The sequence below is a fragment of the Antechinus flavipes genome, chromosome 1 (assembly GCF_016432865.1).
Source record: "Antechinus flavipes isolate AdamAnt ecotype Samford, QLD, Australia chromosome 1, AdamAnt_v2, whole genome shotgun sequence".
Taxonomy (NCBI): domain Eukaryota; kingdom Metazoa; phylum Chordata; class Mammalia; order Dasyuromorphia; family Dasyuridae; genus Antechinus; species Antechinus flavipes.
Genome location: NC_067398.1, coordinates 261,829,582 through 261,851,380, shown reverse-complemented (window position 1 = coordinate 261,851,380; position 21,799 = coordinate 261,829,582). Strand labels below are relative to the sequence as shown.

At 32.1% G+C, this 21,799-nt stretch overlaps 1 protein-coding gene across 8 annotated transcripts in view; it reads left to right on the top strand.

The window, feature by feature from the left end:
* Positions 1 to 21,799, top strand: part of LOC127564421 (small integral membrane protein 10-like protein 2A) — a 48,737-nt gene that overhangs the window by 4,149 nt on the left and 22,789 nt on the right. For 2 of the 8 annotated variants that reach the window (XM_052000956.1, XM_052000957.1), the window contains exons 1-2: positions 18,444 to 18,654; positions 19,164 to 20,081. In XM_052000956.1, coding sequence (XP_051856916.1) covers positions 19,239 to 20,081 — 843 coding nt within the window. In that variant the 5' untranslated portion in view covers positions 18,444 to 18,654; positions 19,164 to 19,238. Of the gene's footprint in view, positions 1 to 18,443; positions 18,655 to 19,163; positions 20,082 to 21,799 lie in introns of those variants that run through there. The other 6 variants (XM_052000952.1, XM_052000954.1, XM_052000959.1 and 3 more) reach the window with 5 other exon arrangements.

Below are 21,799 nucleotides of genomic sequence, written 5' to 3'. Positions count from 1 at the left end.
GGAGTTTTATTGTTTATTTTATTGTTGACTGTGTGATCCCCAAATCACTAAACCTCTCTTGTGTTTAATGCTCAAACTACCAATCTATTGAAGAAATGTGAGTTGTAGCCTGTTTAAGGAAAATGCAAAAGAGAAGGTAATCAGGGCAAGAGAAACAGCTCCCCTCCCCCGCTTCCTCTATATACCTGAGTATTCATATTAGAACTGGGAAGCTCCTTCTAGATAATTTTAATTTTCTGATTGTATTCATTAGGAAATCTAATATTGCTTGCCAGTGCCTTCGCTGATATTCCTGTAACAGATCTGAATATTTAAAAGTCCTCTGATAAAATACATACTTGCATTTAAAAGTCCTCACAAAGTTGTGCCAGTCTGTATTTCTAGTTTTATTTCATTATTCTCAGTCCAGTCTTTATTCCAATCAAATTGCCCTGCTATCTGTTTCACATAATAGCTATTTTATTTCTCTTTCCCTTGTCTTTGTATAAGTGGCCTCTCATATCTGGAATGTATTCCTGTCTCATGGAATCTTTCACTTTCTTCAGAGCATACATATATACCAATTCGTATATAAGAGTTTTCTTAATTTTTCTTTGCCCTATATTATTAGCACTCTTTCCCTTTTGAACTTAGTATATACTTTTTTGAATATTTTGTATCCTTATGGAGACACCTCCATCTTCTGAACTTTCTCATCTACAACTGTGATAGATTTGGCTTTTCAACAATGAGTCCAGTTCCAATAAACTTGTGATGGAAAGAGCCATCTGCATCCAGAAAGATGACTATGGAAACTGAATATGGATCACAAATAGTATTTTCACTTTTTTTGTTGTTAATTGCTTGCTTTTTTTTTTTTTCTCATTCCTCCCCCTCCTCTCCCCTTTTTGATCTGACTTTTCTTGTGCAGCATGATAAATGTGGAAATATATTTAGAAGAATTGCACATGTTTAATCTACATTGGATTACTTACTGTCTAGGGGAGGAGTTTGGGGTTGGGAGGAAGGGAGAAAAATTTGGAATATAAGATTTTGCAAGAGTGAATGTTGAAAATTATCTTTTAATTTTCTGATCTATAAAATTAGATGAATAGACTATCAGATAGTTTATAAAGTACCCTCTAGCTTTGTCATTCTAGGGACTTAGGGAGTCTGTTGAGCAATGACATGCTTTAGACTGAGGCAGTCATCAAGGGAATAAATACAGACATTAGAAAGAAATGCAATGATTTGGAAACTGATCGGATCAGTGAAACAAAGGATAGAGGTGAGTTGATCATTGTGATTCTTTGCTAAGAATTGTAGTTACATAATTTGATACTAGAAATTAACATTAATTGAGAATTTTGTAGAACATTGTTAGAGAAGCCTTTTAGGAACTTTCTTTACAATTTAGGGCACACAACAAGGGATCATAGATATATATATATATGAAAATGAATCATAAAGGTCATTTAATGACTTCCCAAAATCAAACAGGTCTTATGTGGCAGAACGGGATTTTGAATTTACAAATTCTGACTTCAGATGTAGCACTTTTTCTACTATATCATGTTGTTCTAATAGACTTTTATGAGGTAGGTACTTCAGATATCTTTCTAGTTTGGAGAGAGTTTAGAGACATAGAAAACTTGGAAAACAGGTTACATGCATTCCATAGTATTCAAATTAATCCCTCAGTATTGACCTGAGCTCCATTCTTATGTTTGATTGTAGTGTAAGTCATCCTTTCTTCTTCTTTTTTAAAATAGTTTTAAAATTTTTTCCAGTTACACATAAAGATCATTTTTACCATTCATTTAAAAAAAAAAAGTTCCAAATTTTTCTCCTTCCTTCTCTTCTCTCTCCCTTTCCTAAAATGATAAGCATTTGGTATAGGTTATTTATATATATTTTACATACACAAGTAAAAATGCTTTAATTTGCTCTCAGACTCCATGCTTCTTTCACAGTATGTCTATAGTATTTTCTATCATGAGTCTTTTGGAATTATCTTGGATCTTTGTATTGTTGAGAAGAGCTAAGTGTCATAATTGGTCATCTCACTATATTGCTGACACTGTATACAGTGTTCTCCTTGCTCATTTCACTGAGCATCAGTTCATCTTAGTCTTTCCAAGTTTTTCTAAAGGCTTCCTACTCATTTTTAATAGCACAATATCAGAATGTATATGCCTTTATAAGTTAGAGCTAAATGGAAGGATGTCTCAGAGGTTCTCCTCGGAGAGATAAATTAAAAAATTGGTGGAGTTAGTTTAAACTTGTATTAAAAGGCAGTAAGAAAAATTATTTCATCATTTTGCAATGCAGAGCTCATGGGTATTTTTACAAGTACTACCACAAAAATAATGGTAGCTTATGCACCAATGCCTCATGCAGACAATAAAAAGGTAGAAAAGATTTAGAAGAAACTTGATAAGACCTTAATCCTGAATTTTAATAAAAAGTTTAGCATAAAATAAAAATGACAATTTTATCTAAATTAATCTACTTATTCAATCAAAATGCCAAAAGATTACTTTATAAAACTAGAAAAATAATAACAAAATTTATCTGGAAAAATAAAAGGTTAAGAATATCAAGGAAATTAATGAAAAAAAAAAGCAAGGGAAGGTGGCGTAGCCATGCCAGACCTAAAACTATATTATCAAGTGGCAGTCATCAAAACTATTTGGTACTGGCTAAGAAATAGATCAGTGGAATAGATTAGGAATACAAGATACAATAGTCAGTGACTATAGTAATCTAGTATTTGATAAGCCCAAGTACTCCAGCTTCTGGAAAAAGAAGTTACTATTTGATAAAAATTGTTGGGGAAATTGGGAAATAGTATGAGAGAAATTAGGCATTGATCAACATCTAACACTTTATACCAAGATAAGGTTGAAAAGGGTTTGTGATTAGACATACAGGGTGATATTATAAGCAAATTAGGACAGCAAGGGATATTCTACCTGTCAGATTATGAAAAGGGAGGAATTTGTGGCTAAATAAGAAGTAAGGAACATTATGAATGCAAAAAAGGGGTAATTTTTATTACATTAAATTAAAAAGGATTTGCACAAATAAAACCAATTACAGCCAAAGTTAGAAGGAAAGTAAAAAAATGGGAAATAATTTTTACAGACAGTATTTCTGATAAAGACCTCAGAACCGAGTCAAATGAGAAAAGTCATTCTACAGTTGATAATGATTAAAGATTATGAACAGACAGTTTTCAGGTGAAGAAATTAAAAGCATTAATCGTCATATAGAAAAAATGTTTTAAAAAACTATTGATTAAAGAAATGCAAATTAAGACAACTCTCTTTTTAATACCACTTTTTAATACTTCTCAGATTGGTTAAGATGACAGGAAAAGATAATGATAAATGTTGGAGGACATGTGGGAAAACTGGGACAGTAACACATTGTTGGTGGAGTTGTGAACTGTTCTAGCCATTCTGGAGAACAGTTTGGAACTGTGCTCAAAGGGCTAGAAAACAGGGAATATCTTTGGATTCATCAGTGTCTCTACTGGGTCTGTGTTCTAAAGTCATCAAAAAACGAGAGAAAAAGACTCACATGTGCAAAAATGCTTGTAGCTAACCTTTTTGTAGTGACAAGGAACTGGAAATTGAGTGCATGCCTATCTGTTGGGGAATGGCTGAATAAGTTATAATATATGAATGTTATGGAATATTATTGTTCTATAAGAAATAATGAGCAGGCTGATTTCAGAAAAGCCTGGAAAGGCTTAAAAGAACTGATGCTGAATGAAATGAATATTGTATACAATAACAGTGTGATGATCGACTTTGATGGATTTGGCTCATTTCAGCAATTCAAGACAATTCCATTAGACTTGGAATGGAAAATATCAGATATATCCATAGATAGTTATGGAGATTGTACTAAAGCATAATATTTTCATTTTTTTGTTTGTTTGTTTGCTTTTTCTTTCTTGTGTATTTTCCCCTCCCTTTTGGTCTGATTTTTCTTATACTAGTGTACAATTGGCAAATATGGAAGTATGTTTAAAAGGAGTATATATTTTAATTTATATTAGATTGTTGTCTTGGGGAGAATGGAGTGGAGGGAGGAGAAAAATTCAAAACATAGTCTTAGAAAAATTAATTTTGAAACCTATCTTTATATATATTTAGAAAAATAAAATATTTTTGGAAAAAAAAGTAAAGTTTAACATAGAAGAGGATGTTGAAAAATATGTTGGAATATATAACTAAAAATTAAGAAATCAGAGTCCAAAGTCATGTAGATTGCATAGACATTTTATATCTAAAAATCATGAATTCTTTTTTTCAAGAAAAATATTGGAAGATGCTGAAGGTGATATAATTTGAACACTTGAAACAATCAAATTTGCTATTTTTATCTGCACATAACTTAGAGGAAAGGGGGGAAAAGGGTAGGAGTAAGAAGGTAAGAAATGTGATTTTTAAAAAATACCTTACCTGAAAGGTCTAAACTATTGATGCTGAAAAATGGGAAATGGATAAAAGAACAAATAAGTTTTGGTTGTAGACATCTCCTGTGAAAGTTCAGCTAGTATAAATTAATTCACAAAAGAAAGCTCAAAAAACCATGTCAACAAATATTTAATTTTCTTGTAATCAAAGACAAACACTTTAATATAAATTACTTTTTAGAATCTTGAGGAGAATGATAAAAATAGAGAAGTAGCATCCTGGAAAAGCAGTGAAGGCAAAAGCAAGTTTATAGAAAGTTTGTGAGTAACTCAGTTTTCTGTATCCTAAAACCATTTAAGAAGAAATTTCTAAGAGAAGAGATGGGAAATGGAAAATTCCTAGCAAGATTTTTATAACTTTTCTCATACTTTAAAATCTCTACTTATTAATTCTAATGTAGTTCTTGAATTGTATGAAGAATTGGACTTTAAAGTAGAGACAAGTAGAATTGCTGGATCCTACTACAATTTTTAGGGTTATGAGACATTAATTTTCAAAATACTTGAAAAATGGAAAAATATAGAATGCATAGGAAAATGTTTTTATTTTTAAACCTGGAGGTGGAGATAAAGGAAATAGTTTCCAATATAGAAGCTTTTTTTTTTTTTTTTCCCATTTCAATATCTTTGAGAATAAACTGCACATACATCCCTTTTATGTCAAGGGAACAGGCAAGTTTTTGCAGCATCTTTATAGTCACATAGTTTTTCTGAAATTTGCGGAAGATTCAAGATATCACTGTATTGATTTGTTCTACAAAAAATAGTTTGATTTGGTAAAGTAAAATGCCTTCTTTAAAGCTTTCTTCCAATAAAATACCTCCCATGCATAATTTTAAAATTCAAATAAAATTCCTTGTATGTTACAATAAAGAACTTTTTTCAGTTCTCTGATTATTATTATCAAGTGAGGTATAAAACAGAGAAATGTGTCTACCACTTATGGTATATTATGAGAGATGGAGTGGAGACACAAACACACACACATACACACACACACAATACATATCTACGCACATAAAGCACAAAAAGATGATTCTGTATGAAAATTATGAATCTCCATTTGATACTTTGGTACTTTGCATCTTGTCACTACAGTAATTAAGAATTGGCAATTGGTATCTTTATATCTTAATTTCATTATATCTAAAACAAAGCTCATTTCTTCTGCTTTTCTTTTGAAATGGATAACTAAAGTTTTTCTCCTGAGTGCCCGCTTTACCTTAATAGTTATACCATCCAGGAAAGCAAAAAAAAAAAAAATCTGTTTTTTTTTTTTTTTTTTTTTTTTTTAGTTACTCCTCATGTTTGGTCACCCAAGATTACTAATTCTTCTTTTGTGATATCTTTTGAATCCAGCTTTAAGCTTTGCATTTCCAGTTTCACTAAGTTCAGATCTTAATTCCTTTTTTCCTGGGCTGTTGCTTTCAGAAACCTCCCTCTATTTTGTTTACTTAGTGTTACCACTAGAATTGCTCAGAAATCTTCAAGGACTCTCCATGTCCACAGGAGAATGTCAGACTACTTGGTGTTACGTGTTAGGATCTTACCAGTCTGACCTCAGTGTCCTTTTTGAGCCATAACACCCCCTACTCCATGACAGGCACCAAGTGTTTTAGCCACACTAGATTACTTATTTCCTTCTACCTTCACTTTGCTGCTTTGCCTTCCTCACCCACTATTCCTTTGCCCTGGTCGTCCAATTTACCTACATCTCCTTCTATTGAAATCCTAACTATCCTAACTACCAGTTTAAATACTATTTCCTAATTCCTGTGGCTGGAAGTAGTCTTTCTTTCCTCTGAATTCCTGTTGCTTTTTATCACTCATGGCAGTTCATGTTCTATTTTATGTGTTAGTTCTGCCCTACTTGCTTCCCAATTAGATTGTAAGCTGTTTTAATATTTGTCTTAGGAATCTTAACATACCCTCATAATTCCTAGTCCATCTGATACATGGAGCATAAAAAAGTGGTGTATGTTGTCTATGTATTCAAGATAATTGAAGCTATAGGTTTGGGCTACATCAGGTATCTAAATGAGATGTCTAAATGTCTCTCACGTTGTGAGAGTAATGTTCTTGAAGGCTACAATGGAGAAGGGATTAAAGAACAATTACAGTTCATAGAATAAAAAGTTAAAGACTAGAAAAAGTAGTCTTTTGTTAATTGACCACGCATAATTTTGCAGCTACTCTGTTGACTAGTGAAAAATTTTAGCTGATTTTAATAAGTTTGAAATATAAATTGCAGAAACCATTGAAAAATGGTTCTATCCCACATGTACAAAAATATTTATAGTAGCTTTTTTGTGATGGCAAAGAATTAGAAATTCCCCATTAATTGGGGAATAACTAATCACGTTGTGATATATGAATATAAGAGATACTATTATGCTATAAGAAGTGATGAACAGGTAGATTTCAGAAAAACTTGGAAAAGACTTAAATACAAATTGATGCTGAGTAAAATGAGCAGAATCAGGAGAACATTGTATACAGTAACAGCAATATTATGTGATGATCATCTACGGTAGACTTAGCTCTTCTCAGCAATATAATGATCCAAGACAATTTCAGGGGACTGGTGATGGAAAAGCTGGCCACATCTAGAGAAAGAACTATGGAATATGCAAATTGAGCATACTATTTTCATTTTCTCAATGATTTTTCTTTTTTTTGCTGATTCTTCTTTCACAACATGACTAATGTGGAGATATGTTTTGCATGATTGTACATGTATAATCTATATTAGATTGCTTGTAGTCTGGAGAAGGGAAAAGGAAGGGAGAAAAATTTGATGCTCAAAGTTTTATGAGATGAATGTTGAAAACTATCTTTACATGTAATTGGAAAAAAGCACTATTTAGTAAAAAAAACAAAAAGTGGGTACAAGATTAAGCTAATTGTTAAGTTCACAGAGTAGAGATAAATTTTAAGGATTTGTAAGTAAAAAGAAAGAGAAAAATTGCTAAGTTACAAGAACATCCAGAGCCTATTTAAGAATAGTATAACCTATTTGAGTTCTTTGTTATTTTGCCAAGGAGAAGAACAAGAAGAATGTACATTTAGAAGACCCTATTCTGATGTGGCAATGATAGATTAATTTTTTTCTATGATGGGAAGGGAACTACTACTGGAGAAAAGTAGCCTTTCACCTTGGGTTCTTTGCCACTGTGCTTTTAGATATTTTTCTCTTCATTCTTGTAAGCTCTGTACGGTTAAACCTGATTAGTATGCATGAAGATTTTTCTCCCTTGCATTTCCCTTTTCCCCAATGCTCTAAACAACTCAATTTAATTATTTATTTATTTTAGTTCAGTTTAATTTAAATTTATATTTTAATTATTTAATTTGTTTCTTCAATTCAAATTTAAAATTTTAGAGCTATTGTAAGTTCACAAATTTCTGTGTAAATGAGGAAAAAAAAAACCTACAAGAGACTAAATATGTCTTTGACTTAGAAGTACTTTTTAAAAATTGTCTTCTTTGATTTTAAAAATTAACTAGGTAGGGGTAGCTTGATGGCCCTGTCCCTGGAGTCAGGAGGACTTGAGTTCAAATTCAGCATTACACATGTGTGCGTATGCATGTGCACATACACATGCACATGGCTAGATGGCACAGTGGGTAGATAGAACACCAGGCCTGAAGTCATGAGGACCTGAGTTCAAATATGACATTAGACACTTTTCACTTCCTAGCTGGGTGACTTCTTAGACAAGTCATTTAATAAATTGCCTCATCCAAAAAAGAAAGAAAACCGACTAAATAATGTTTTTCTCTTATTTCTTAAATTTTTTAAAAATAGTTTTTTATTTACAAGTTTTATGCATGGGTAATTTTACAGCATTGATAATTGCCAAACCTTTTGTTCCAATTTTTCACCTCCTTACTCCCACCCCCTCGCCCAGATGGCAGGTTGACCAATACATGTTAAATATGTTAAAGTATAAATTAAATACAATATATTACTTCTTAAACTTTATTATAATTCTGCTTCTAGTACTTTTCTGCTATTCTGCTTCTATATTAGTGGTGTAGTAAATTGGTTCCATGGGCAGACCAATAGCTTTCTGCTTATTTGGAGAGTCTTTGATAGTAAAATTTTAAAACCTAGAAGTTTGGTATAACCATAATTTGCAATGAACTTGTGCAGGTATTATCTACAATTCAGGGTCCAATGGCCAACTGTTTTCTTTTCAAAGTTTTTAGAATGATAAATGACTCAGCTAGCTGGCTTTTAGTGAGAGTGGCAGAGCTATTTTTAGCAGAGTAGATCCCAACAGATCTCCAGTTCTCCTGGGTTTCAAAAAGGCACTCACTCCCATCTCCTGACTCTAGGCATTTTCAAATGGCTGTATACCATGCCCATTTTTTTTTTTTCTTATTACCACTTCCTGGCTTCCCTGACTTTTTTCAGTTCCAAACTAAAATCCTACAAGCAGCCTTTTCCACTCCCCCTTTAAACTGGTGCTTTCTTTCTGTTGAAAATCTCTGAATTATTCTGTGTGTATCTTGTACATACATAGTTGTTTGACTATTGTTTCCTCTCTTAGACTATAAGCTCTTTGAGAACAGATATGTCTTTTGTCTTTGTTTCCCTAGCAGTCACTGGCCTATAGTAAGCACTTGAAAAATGCTTACTCACTGTCTGAATGATTTAATGAAGGTAAAGTGTTAGGAACAGAACATAAGAATTAGACAAGTAATATGAAAATTTCCACCCAACTGGGTGACAGGAAAATATGTCTGGCTCTAACAGGGATGTTAAACATTGTGTCTTCCTTAGAGGTTAATTTATAAAATTGGGGGAATATATCCCAATCAACCAGTAGATCTTTATTAAGCATCAGAACATTGTCCTAAACACTAGGGAAATGCAAAGTTGAGAAATCACGGCCTTGGTCTTTTAGGAGATTATAGTTTAGTAGAGAGATAAGATATCAATAGAAGTAAGTACAATATTATATAAGTAGACTTGAGAAAATAAAATGTTATATGAAGTCTGAGGGAGGTTTTTACTACGTGGAGGTTAGTGAATAGAGAAGAGAGAATTAGGGAATATTCCTGGAGGAGGTGGTATTTGGATGCCTTAAAGGATGAGAAGGAATATAATTTATCTTCTGTCCATCCTTTTACATTCCAAGCATAGAGAATAATCTTTAGTAAAGACAAGGAGTTACTTTTTTGAAGTAAAGACACAAAAAGTGTGTTTGGGAGAGTGTTGTACAAGTTGGCTATGGAGAATAGTGTGTATTGAGTTGTTCTTGTTTTTGTTTTTGTTTTTAATGGAAGGGCAAGGCCAGAGTTGAGCAGCTAGGTGATGCAGAGGATGGATAGAATGCCTGACCTCAAGTCAGCAAAACTAATCTTCCTGAGTTCAAATCCTGCCTCAGATACTTATTAGCTATGTGATCCTGGGTAAGTCATTTCACCCTGTTTTCCCTAGTTTCCTCATCTCTAAAATGAGCTCGAGAAGGAAATGGCAGACCTCTTCAATATCTTTACCAAGAAAATCCCATTAGAGAATTGGACATTACTGAACCACCACAACAAGGCTAGAGTTAGATTATCACTTGTGCCGAGTAAACTAACTTTTATTTTAAGGAGACGGGAAAACTGAAGATTTAAAAAAATTTTTTTTTAAATTAATTTTTACTAACAAAATTTTTTTTCTGCCATTCTTCCCATTTTTGGAGGAAAACTTGAAACAAACCTCTACTGTAAACATATATAATCAAAGAAAACAAATTCTGACTTTGGTTATGTCTAAAAATTATTTATTTTATTCTGTATTGTGAAATTGTCACCTCTGTGAGGAGGCATGGGTATCATACTTCAACAAAACTATCATCTGAGAAATGCAAATTGAAGCAACTCTGAGATACTACCTCTCAGATTGGCTAAGATGACAGGAAAATAAAATTATAAGTATTGGAGGGGTATGGGAAAACTGGGACACTGACTCATTGTTGGTGGAGTCGTGAACTGATTCAACCAGTTTGGAGAACAATTTGGAACTATGCCCATACCCTTTGACCCAACAGTGTCAATAATGGGTCTGTATCCCAAGGACATCATGAAGGAGAGAAAGGGACCCACATGTGCAAAAATATTTGTAGCAGTTCTTTTTGTGGTAGCAAAGAATTGGAAAATGAGTTAGATATCTGTCATTTGGGGAATGGCTGAATAATTTGTGGTATATGAAGGTAATGGAATATTATTCTATAAAAAATGGTGAACCCAACTGATTTTTTAAAAGGCCTAAAAAAATTTACATGAACTGATGATGAGTGAAATAAACAGAATCAGAAATACATTATATATAGTAACAAGATTGTGCAATGATCAGCTATGAAAGACTTGGTTCGCAATTATTCAATAAAGTTTGGATAGAAAATGCCATATGCATCCAGAAAGAGAACTATGGAAATTGAATGTAAATCAACACATGTTATGTTCATTTCTTTTTTCTGTTTTTTTTTTTTCTTCTTCTTCTGTGGTTTTTTCCTTTTTGTTCTGATTTTTCTCTCTCAACATGATTCATAAAGAAATGTGTTTTTAAAGTTAATATCCATGCATAACCAAAAAAATGTTTTTGAAAAACCCAACAACAAAAAATTGTCCTCTAGAATCATTGTGTTTATCAGTTCTTACATCATTCAGAGTTCTTTGTCTTTAGAATCTTATTTTTTTAATTGTATTTCTAATTCTGCTACACACAAATCTTTCCAGATTTCTCTGAAATTCTTTCATCATTTCTTACTGCACAAAAGTATTCCATTACAGCTATGTACCATAATTTGTTCAGCTGTTGCCCTATTGATGAGCACTCCACCAATTGCAATAAGTGCTGTTATATAATATTTTTTATATCTATGAATCCTTTTCTTCTAAACCCAGTTAGATGAGGATTTGGGACTAATTAATGACATGATTAGATCTGTATTCACATTTCCTCATTTTAAAAAATTACTCAATTTGACTCTGGTATTTGTGTCCATAGGTTCTATGTTTTATATTTTCTAGCAGTACAGTCAGAAATAAGAGACCAAGGCCACGACTTCTCAACTTTGTCTTTCCCTTCCCACAGGTCAGAACTGTTCTCTCTTGTTTCCTACAAGAGTAGAAAAGAGTAATTTTTATTCTTAGTTTTAAGACTCTTGAACTTAAAAATACTTCATTTTATTGTTCTGTAGTTTTGTGAACAAATTCTTATTTGACACATTTTTTTCTGTTGATGTTTTCATAGATATTATGTGGGATGGTATTTAGATAGAATTGTTACTGCTTTCTCCTCCCGCAGAGTGTGGATGGATTCAAAAAGCTGGACCATTTTATTTTTCACATTAGATTTCTAGTTTATGTGGTACTCAAATTAGGAATAGATCTCCATTTGAAAATTTTGAGTGTTTTGAATTCATTTTCTTGTGAAATATGCAATAAATGAATGGTTATATTTTCTAGATCAGATTACAAATGATTCATTATATAGCTACATTAATATAAGCCTCAATTTTAGGACCTATGGTATATGAAGTGCTGGAGCCTAGGGTAAAGCATAGACAGACATGGCTTCCATCATTTTTTCTGAGCATAAGGCTATTTTCTTGCACAATTTTAAAAGACAAGTTAAACTTTCCAGTCTTTTTGAACCCTTTCCCCCACATCAATCCAGTATACTAATTCTCTCTAAGTTTTGCAACACAAAAAGGTCAGCTTTAAGACTGCCAAAATGCTCAGTGGTCTGAATATCTGTCTTTTACAAAACTCTTCAATCAGAAATCCTGTCTTCTCAATTTGGTATATTTCAAGTAGCAAAGTTGATTGACTTGCCAGTATAAATTTGCCCAGTCCTAGATCTTCTTAGGTACTTGTTTATTATAGAAAATTCTCATTTAACATCTATTTCTTAAGGTATTATTATTGCCTGAAAGCATGTTTTTGGGATCAGATTCTCCCAAGTTGTTCATTTCTCATTTGGGACCCACAACTTTTCAACTTTCTTTATCCATTCTTTACTTCCCTCTACATGGGTCCTTCTATAGTAGCTGTAACAGGGGCTCTAAGTAGTGGTGGAGAGAAGGGCAGGGATGCAGGAATTTGGGGGTTGTTTATAAATCAGGAAATACCTGTGAGTAACAATGGGTAAAAAATTTTGTGAATTAATATTAAGTATTTAGGAAATATCTGAAGATTATTTATGGTTAAAGAAAAAAGAAATCTATAACATTTAAACCACAGAAGCCTTGACAAGAATAGGGTTAGAGCCCATTGTAATTTTATGATGATCTGCAAGTATTTTTGGAAAATGACCTAACTCTGAAGTTTATTTTAAACTTCTAAATAAATGGAAGAATTTGAGCACATATCTGAGTATATAATAAAAGTAATTATTTTAAGGAATTTAGCATGAAAGAGAATGAAAATAGAAGGATTTTTCTCAACACAATAAAGTTATATAAACTAAGCCAGTATACTATGCAAATGCAGAAAGATTTGAAGCAATTCCATGAGAAAGAGGTATAAATGCAGTGCTCATTTTCACCACTTTTATTTTTACATAGTATTGGAAATACTAGCAGTTTCAGTAAGAGGAGGAAAAATCATTAGGAGGATTAACTTTGGAAATGAAAGGTCAAAATACCATTTTTTAATACAAGATAATTTATTTAGAAAATTCAGTTACTTCAACCAAATATTTGAGACAGTAAATGAATCCAGCAAGTTTCTAGGATACAGTATTAATTTATAAAATCATAGACATCCTTAATAATAGATAAAAACCATAAAAATAAAGCTATAATTTTTTCCTCCCTTTCAAAATTTTTTGTTTACTTAAAAAAAAAAGTATCATTGTCATTTTCCAGTTTTTCCTTCCCTTCTTACAAATAAGCACAAATAATAAATAAGAAAAATAAATCATTACATAGGCCAAGTCCGATAGTATTCACCTCATTGTGTTCTTAATGGTGTACCACCAGATCCTCTAAAGTCATAATTGTCACTGCACTGATTCAGTCTTTCAGTATCAATTTCTTTCACACTGTTGTGATCATTATGTAAATTGTTCTCCTGGGTCAGCTCATTTCACTCCGCTTCAGTTCATACTGAACTTTTTTGAATTCTTTACAGTTTTCATGCAGTACAGTAAAATTTCAAAATTAATGGGGATGTATTCCTATTTCTTTGCTACTATGACAAATATCCCTACCAATACTTTTGTATAGATAGGGCCTTTTGTTCCATGTTTGATTTCCTTGTTGCATATACGAGGTAAATATTTCTAGATTAAAGGGAATGTACCTTTTTTTTTTTTTTTTTAATATAATTCCAAATTGTTTTCCAGACCTGTTGAATCAATTCATAGGTGCACCAATACTAAATTAACCTGCCTCCTTTGCCATAGCTTTCCCAGTATATTGCTATTTTTGTCTGTTCTTATCTTTGCTGATCTAATGGTTGTGAAATGGAACCTCATAGAACTTGTCATTTTTTTAACTTGTCATTTCTTTCATAATTTGGAATAGTCTTTCATACTATTGTAGATAGCCTATATTTCCTCTGTAAAAAACTCTTCACATCCTTTAATAATTTTTCTATTGGAGAATGGCCCTTGTTTTTACATATTTGCATCATAGATAGATAGATAGAGAAATGGATATACCTACACACACCTCCTCAGATTCCAGACTTCAGAGATTATAGATTGTATCAATTCCTCTGCCCCCAACTAACTGCTTCACTTCTAATTCTAGCAGCATTGCTTTTGTTTATGCAAAAGCTTTTCAATTTTATATATATATATATATATATATTAAATAACTTTTTATTGATAGAACGCATGCCAGGGTAATTTTTTACAGCATTATCCCTTGCATTCACTTCTGTTCCGATTTTTCCCCTCCCTCCCTCTACCCCTTCCCCCAGATGGCAAGCAGTCCTTCACATGTTGAATGGGTTGCAGTATATCCTAGATACAATATATGTGTACAGAACCGAACAGTTTTCTTGTTGCACAGGGAGAATTGAATTCAGAAGGTATAAATAACCCGGGAAGAAAAACAAAAATGCAAGCAGTTTATATTCATCTCCCAGTGTTCTTTCTCTGGGTGTAGCTGCTTCTGTCCATCTTTGATCAATTAAGGCTCTCTTTATCGAAGAGATCCACTTCCATCAGAATACATCCTCAAACAGTATCGTTGTTGAGGTATATAATGATCTCCTGGTTCTGCTCATTTCACTCAGCATCAGTTCATGTAAGTCTCGCCAGTCCTCTCTGTATTCATCCTGCTGGTCATTCCTTACAGAACAATAATATTCCATAACATTCATATACCACAATTTACTCAACCATTCTCCAATTGATGGGCATCCTTTCATTTTCCAGCTTCTAGCCACTACAAACAGGGCTGCCACAAACATCTTTTCAATTTTATGTGATCACAATTGGCTATTTTATCTTCTGTCCCATCTTCATTTAAAAATTCTCCTATTCTAATAAAAAAAAAGTTACCATATATTTAAGTCATGTATCCATTTGGAGCTTATTATAGCATATGATATGAGTTATAAAACTTAATTCCATGTGTGTGACCCTAGATTGTTGCTTAACTCCAGTTGCCTTCCAAAATAAACAGACAAACAAATAAGTAAAACTTACTTCTGCCAAACTGTTTTCTCTTTTTCTCCAGGAGATTTTTGTTGAATATGGAATCCTTAGTCTTTGGGATTTATGGAACATTAGGCTACTATGTTTTAACTGCTTCTGGGTCTAATGGATCAGCTGCCTAATCCATTCTATTGATAAGTTGTAACATTTAAGAATTAGTATGAATATTTTTGATATACTATACTTTATAGTACAATTTAAGATCTTGTGATATTGGCATCCCTTTCATTATTGCTATTTTTTTCATTATTTACCTTGAAATTCATGACTTTTTGATTTTTCATGTGAATTTTATTATTTTTTCTATTTAAGGATAGACAACATTAAGCATGAGACATAATAGTTCTAAATCCTTTGCATGACATATAACTAAAATGTGTATGTGTTTTTGCATTGGTCATCCTGCCATCTAGGGGAGGGGTGGGAGGAAGGTGGGGAAAAATTGGAACAAAAGGTTTGGCAATTGTCAATGCTGTAAAATTACCCATGCATATAACTTGTAGATAAAAAAGCTATTTAAAAAAAAAAAGTATATGTGTCTTTAAAATTTTTTTCAAGTACATGTATTAAGATCTATAGAAAATGAAAAATGGGAAATAATATTAACTTTTGTATTATTTGGTTTTGTGTCTAATAACTTTTACTCTGTTCTATTGGTTCTGTTTTTCAATTTTTTTTTTTCTTGCCTAAGCACTAAGATGGAAGTTGTTATTGAAACTCTCTGGTCCTGAAAAAAAATAGAGAAGTAGATCAGTGGAACATAATTAGAGCAGAAAAAAATACATACAAAAATTAATATTTCTTTTCCCCATTTTTAAGTTTTCTTTTTTTTTTTTTTTTTAAAAACCACTTTTCTTGGAAAAACTGGTTATGTGTCAGGGAATGGATTTAGATTTAGATTGACACTTATAGTATGGATTTCAGTTTTTAGTATTTCTGTTGGGTGATAATATTAAAAATCAAAATTAACTTTAAAATATAGCTGAAACTAGAATGACATATTTATATCAGTTGCATAAAGACAGAAGAATTTTTCTTTAAATGAACAGAAGAAATTATCAGGGACAACATAAGTGGGCTTGATTACATTAAAATGAAAAAAAATTCTCACAAAAAACCAACATAAATCAAAATAAAAGAAATTGATGATATATTTGACAGAGGAAAACCTTGGTAAAAACTACATATGGAACTGTCAAAAATTTAAAAGATATTTTGGAGTTCCTAATGAATAAAATAATCAAAGAATATGGATTTATAGTTTACAAAAGGTGAAATACAAATTGTTAATCACTTTTTAAAAATATCTCAACTTACTAATAAATAAAAAAAACTAGATGTGTAAATAAAATTAACCTTGCATCTTACAGATTGATTAAATTAAAGTAGTGAAACAGTATTGAAGGGATATTGGAAAAATGGGCTTATTCGTTTTTTTTGTGAGTGGAATTGAAAAGTAGTGGAAACTTTTGGATTTAGAGTCAAATGTTCTGGTCTGAAAATCCCAGCTTGGATATTTACTAGATATATGACTCTGGGCACTTGATTGCCCTGTGTCCAAATTTTCTTATCCATAAAATGGAAATGACACAATCTCCCATTAGAGTGTTACAGTGAGGAAAGAGGTTTGTAAATCTTGACATGTTTTTTAAACTTGAGCTGTCATTATTAATAATGTTATAACATAATTTCATTACATATAAAATGACATTATTATATTATGATATAATAAACAAGGCCTTCTTCTGACACATACTGGCTCTATAATGCGGAAGGGATATCATATAGATGCGGTGGCCCAGCTAAACATTTAGTTATGGATGATCAGTTAGACTCTCTTGGTAAAAAGTTTCCTCATGGAAAGTTCCTTAAATGAACGAAATCATAGATCTGGACCCCCTAAATACGATAAAAATAATATGCTTTTCATGGATTTTGACATTAGTAATTTATTGTATTATCTTACATGTTTATATTTAGCAAAACGAGTAATTTATTATTAGACTGAATAATTCATTTAGTCCTTCAAGGGCTTAAGAGTTTCTGATGGCTTTCTTGAATAATAGTCATTTTTGTACTCTGCCATGGTTACACTATATCTTTGAGGATGATGTTTAGTTTTGGGCACCTCATTTTAAATGAGCTGAAGAATGTCCAGAGGAAGGCAATGGTAAAAAACCTTGAGTTCCATTTGAAAGAAGTATGTTTAGCCTGAAAGACTAAGTGGTGTTGTAGGATAGTGATGATAAAAGCTTTCTTCAAATATTGAAGGACAGTGTGTCAGCAGGAAAAATTAGATTTATTCAACTTAGCCTTAGGGATCAGGACTTGGAATAGTGGTTACTATTTTTAAAGAGATTTGATAGAAGGAAATTTTTTGTTCAGTTGTTTTCAGTGATGTGTGATTCTTTGTGACTCTCTTTGGGGCTTTCTTAGCAAAGTTACTGAAGTAGTTTGCCATTTTCTTCTCCACTTATTTTACAGATGAGGAAACTGAGGCAGAGTGAAGGAACTTGTATCATATAGCTAGAAAGTGTCTGAGACCAAATTTGAAGATGTGTCTTGCAGATTCCAAGCCTGGCACTCTCTCTTCTATATCACCTTCCAATTAAAATTTTCCAAAATAGAGTATGTTCCCACTCATTGAAGAAGGCTTCAAGCAAAGGCTTGATCATTTATCAAGGATGATGTGAAAAAGATTTTTAGGGCATGGACTGGATTTAGATGGCTACAGTTGCTTCCAGCTCTGAAATTCTGTGATTTCTAATTCTTTTTTTTTCCCCCTGAGGCAATTGGAGTTAAGTGATTGTCTAGGGTCATACAGCTAGGAAGTGTTAAGTGGCTGAGGTCATATTTGAACTCAGGTCCTCCTGACTTCAGGGCAGGTGCTCTATCCATTGCACCACTTAGTTGCTCCTGATTTCTGATTAAAAATGCCATTTTATCTAATATTTGCTTATTTTAATGAAAGCTATTGAGTAATTTCAAAGGGCAATTAAAGTATATTCCTTTGCTCTCATTAGTATTAAATGTTTGACTAGTAGTCAAAATGTTTGACATCTGAGTAGATGTCACTATAGAAAATACTTGTTATGATTTGGAACAAATTTAAAGTATTGGCAGTCAGTTTATAGAAACATGGCATACTGACTTTTTTTTTTAAACTACAAAATTTCAAAGCAATGAGAAACTAATTTAATTTTCATATTGTGTGGGCTAATCAGCTTTTGTCTCCATGAGGTTCCTAGGTGACCTCATGCATCAGAATTTTCAGGTTCAAACAGAAAGGTAGATGTTTCATTGCAACTGTACCTACAGATAGATAGCAGGAAGTCTGGGGGCTTTAAAAAAAAATTTAGTATCTTCTACTTTCAGACTTAATTTTCAGGTTTAATTTATCTCTCCAAGATTCTGATAGTCATAATGGCTTCTACCTTTCCTTTCTCTCCTTTCCCTAAATGAAGCACTTCCTGGCTGCTTATACAAATAAGTTATGAATTATATCATGTACTGTGTAAGTTAATGCAAAGATACTTAGCAAAATTAATCCAGAACTTTCATAAAAGCATATTTCAAAGATGCAGTTGAAGGCCTTGTTCTGAAGCCTTCCTTTTCAGTTAACTTCCTGTAAACATGATAGTAAAAGTTATTTAGAGTAATTATTTTGCTGGTACTTACTTCTTGACTTTAGATATCTCTTTCTAGTATCTATTGGTTAGTTTTTAAAAAATTATCAATTTTTTTTTGATAAATCAAACTGTAAATGGTGAATAGGAATAGGAAAAATTGTGCGGCAATGTATTTAGCTTGAGGGTTTGCTTTTAAGAGTTAAATAATGAACTTTTTAAAATAACCATTTCTTTTAAGATTATCAAGTTTATATGTCTTTGAATTTAGACAACTATTGTGCTTTTCGTATATAGGAGTCACCCATTAGTATCTTTCACATTTTTTTAAACAGAATATATTGTAAATTTGAAAATTATAATTCAAAAAAGATACTAATTTGATAATTTTTTTCAGGTTCATATTGAGATCCACTGAATATATTCGGCTGACTGTAACAAAGTACTATTTCTGGGTTTATTGCTTCATAAGATGGAAACTTTGAGAGACAGAAGAACTGCTCTGGCCAGTTGCCTCATTAACATGAAAGGGGAGGAAGACATTGGTTCCAACAAATTATTTTGTAAAGTTAACCTAAGGCAGCAGAAGGAGATCCCTCATCTATCAGACACATGCGCCTGGTCAAATAAACCTGGAGTTGATTTCAACAGAAGTTTACACAAAGAGCTATTCTCTTCTGAAATGAAGAATTATTTGGGTAAGACTGATCCATTGCCACACATTGGTAACAAAATGCCTCCTTATTTGAGAAAATCAACAAGAAGAAATTCAACTAAAGCAGCTGCTCAGAAAGAGTCAGTTAATGTGGTTTTTCCTGCAAAAGAACATCATTTTGCTAAGATTTTCTGTGGTATTAATGAAGCAATATTGAGTGACTGGCTGGAAAGAGCTATCTGTTTTATAAATGACCTCAGAGAATGGTGTCATGTAGGGGATAATTTTGTACGGTTTGCAAATTTTTGGCTCTCAGAATTACCATACAAACAAAAAGTAAACTTGCTGAAATTAGAAATGGGGATCTTTGAGGATGAACTGCAAAGTGCATTTTTTGAAGAGGTGGGTGCTGAGTTAGAAGTTTCTCACCTGCATTCCGTTCTTTCTGCAACACTGTGTGAATACCCTGAAGTGCTTCTGAATGATGAAACAAAATATGTTTTCCTTGACTATCTAAACCTCATGTCTTCAGAGCAAACGATAGAATATAAGAAAATGCTTTCAAGTTTAAAATGTACAACAAACAATCTTCAGATTGCACTGTGGTTGCTAGCTCTACGAGCATTTGCATTAGCAAATCTTTGGCATGCAGTAGTTAAGGTAAAAGCGAAACAATAGTGAGGTTAATATAAAATTGGTTCTTTAAAATGAATGTTTCTAATTGAATTTAGATGCAAATAGTACAGTTATTAAGTTTTTGCTTATGTTTGTGTGCTTAGGAAAATTTAAAAGTAGGGGAACTGGAATTGTTTTGTTGAAACTGGTTGTTAAAACATGGAATCATTTTTGTATTAGGAAATTTTAAAAAATATTTAAAATTGTGGCTAATGATATATTCAGAATTGGGTAAGCCTTTTAGAATATGTCTTTGCCAGCATTGATTTCCAACTAAAACTACTGGACATAAGGTACTCTCCAATTTCTATTTTAAAGGGCTACTGTCAAAATTCACTCTTCAACATCTTTGTGTTTGTGATCTATGTAACATTAAACTCAACTATTACTAGCTCTGCTGGATTAACATTAAGTTGCCTTTTTTTTTTTTTTTAAAGAAATGTTTTAATCTACAGTAAATTTTATTTCCTTTCTCACTACTATAAATCTGTTTTCCTAACCAACTTTAAAATATTTTAAAGGAGGGCCCAAGTTAAAAATTACCGTGTTGGATTTCTTTTTAGAATGATCATTTCTCTAATCCTCAGAAACCTTATAGTATTATGTGAATTGAAAAGCTAACTTAAAAGTGGATTTGAGTGGTTGTAACTCAGCTACTGATTGGCCTATCAAGTTTCCATTATATAAAGGGCCCAGTTTTCCGGGATTGAAATATGTTCTATATGGAAAAATTTAAATTTTCAGAAGGTTCTTTTTGTTAACAGACTTTTCTCAGCCATTAAGCTAAGGTCAATGAGACTCTACCCAGTGTCATTGATGTATTGTGAAATAAGGGAACGCACAGTAGTTTTGTATGGTTTAAAATGGAAGATATTTTCTTGCCAAATTTTTTTTTATATCCTGTTCTTTTCCTTCTACTCTTTCCTTTTTTGATTCATGGCTTTTCATGCCTGTTCTTAAATATTTTATTGGCCTTGTAAATTGTAGAAATGTATTACACTTATTTGCCAAAAAGCAAAAGAAATTTCCTAGGTAGTATTCAATGCTGAAATGAAATTTGAATTGTGACTATATGAGAATAAGTATGTCCTTTTAAATAAAAGCTCAGAATGGAGAAGAGCAAAAATCTTCACTTTTTAATGCATTAGCTACTAATTTTTCTTTTGATGATATACTAGGTTACTAGGTCCACACATATCTCTGTCAGCAGATCATTATATCATGTGAAAACTAATGAATTCAATACTGTCTGATAGCACTGAGGAAGTTATATTGCACTCAAACACCAACAAAGGCAGTTTGGGAAAGAAGTTGGTTCCCAAAACAAGGACTGACAGTTCATAAAGGTACAGGTGATAAGGATGTGAAATTATATGATTCCTTTTTATTTTTTCAAAGTAAAGTTATTTGATATAAGCATTTGATTTTGAGGCCATAAATGTAGAAATCCTACGGTAGATTCTCCTAGCCAAATTGCCTCCATATTTATTCTATATAAAATCCACTTCAAGTTTTAAAGTTTTGACAGTATAGATGTTAAAGAAACTACTTTTGAAGGAATTGTAATTATTAAAATTTGTGCATTTTAACACTGACTTCACTGATTGTTTCAGTGGATGACTTTTTGAAGGTTAAATAGTAATTTTTAAATTAAGACATTATGTAAAAATAAGATTTTTATTAGGGATTTCTTATTTATGTGG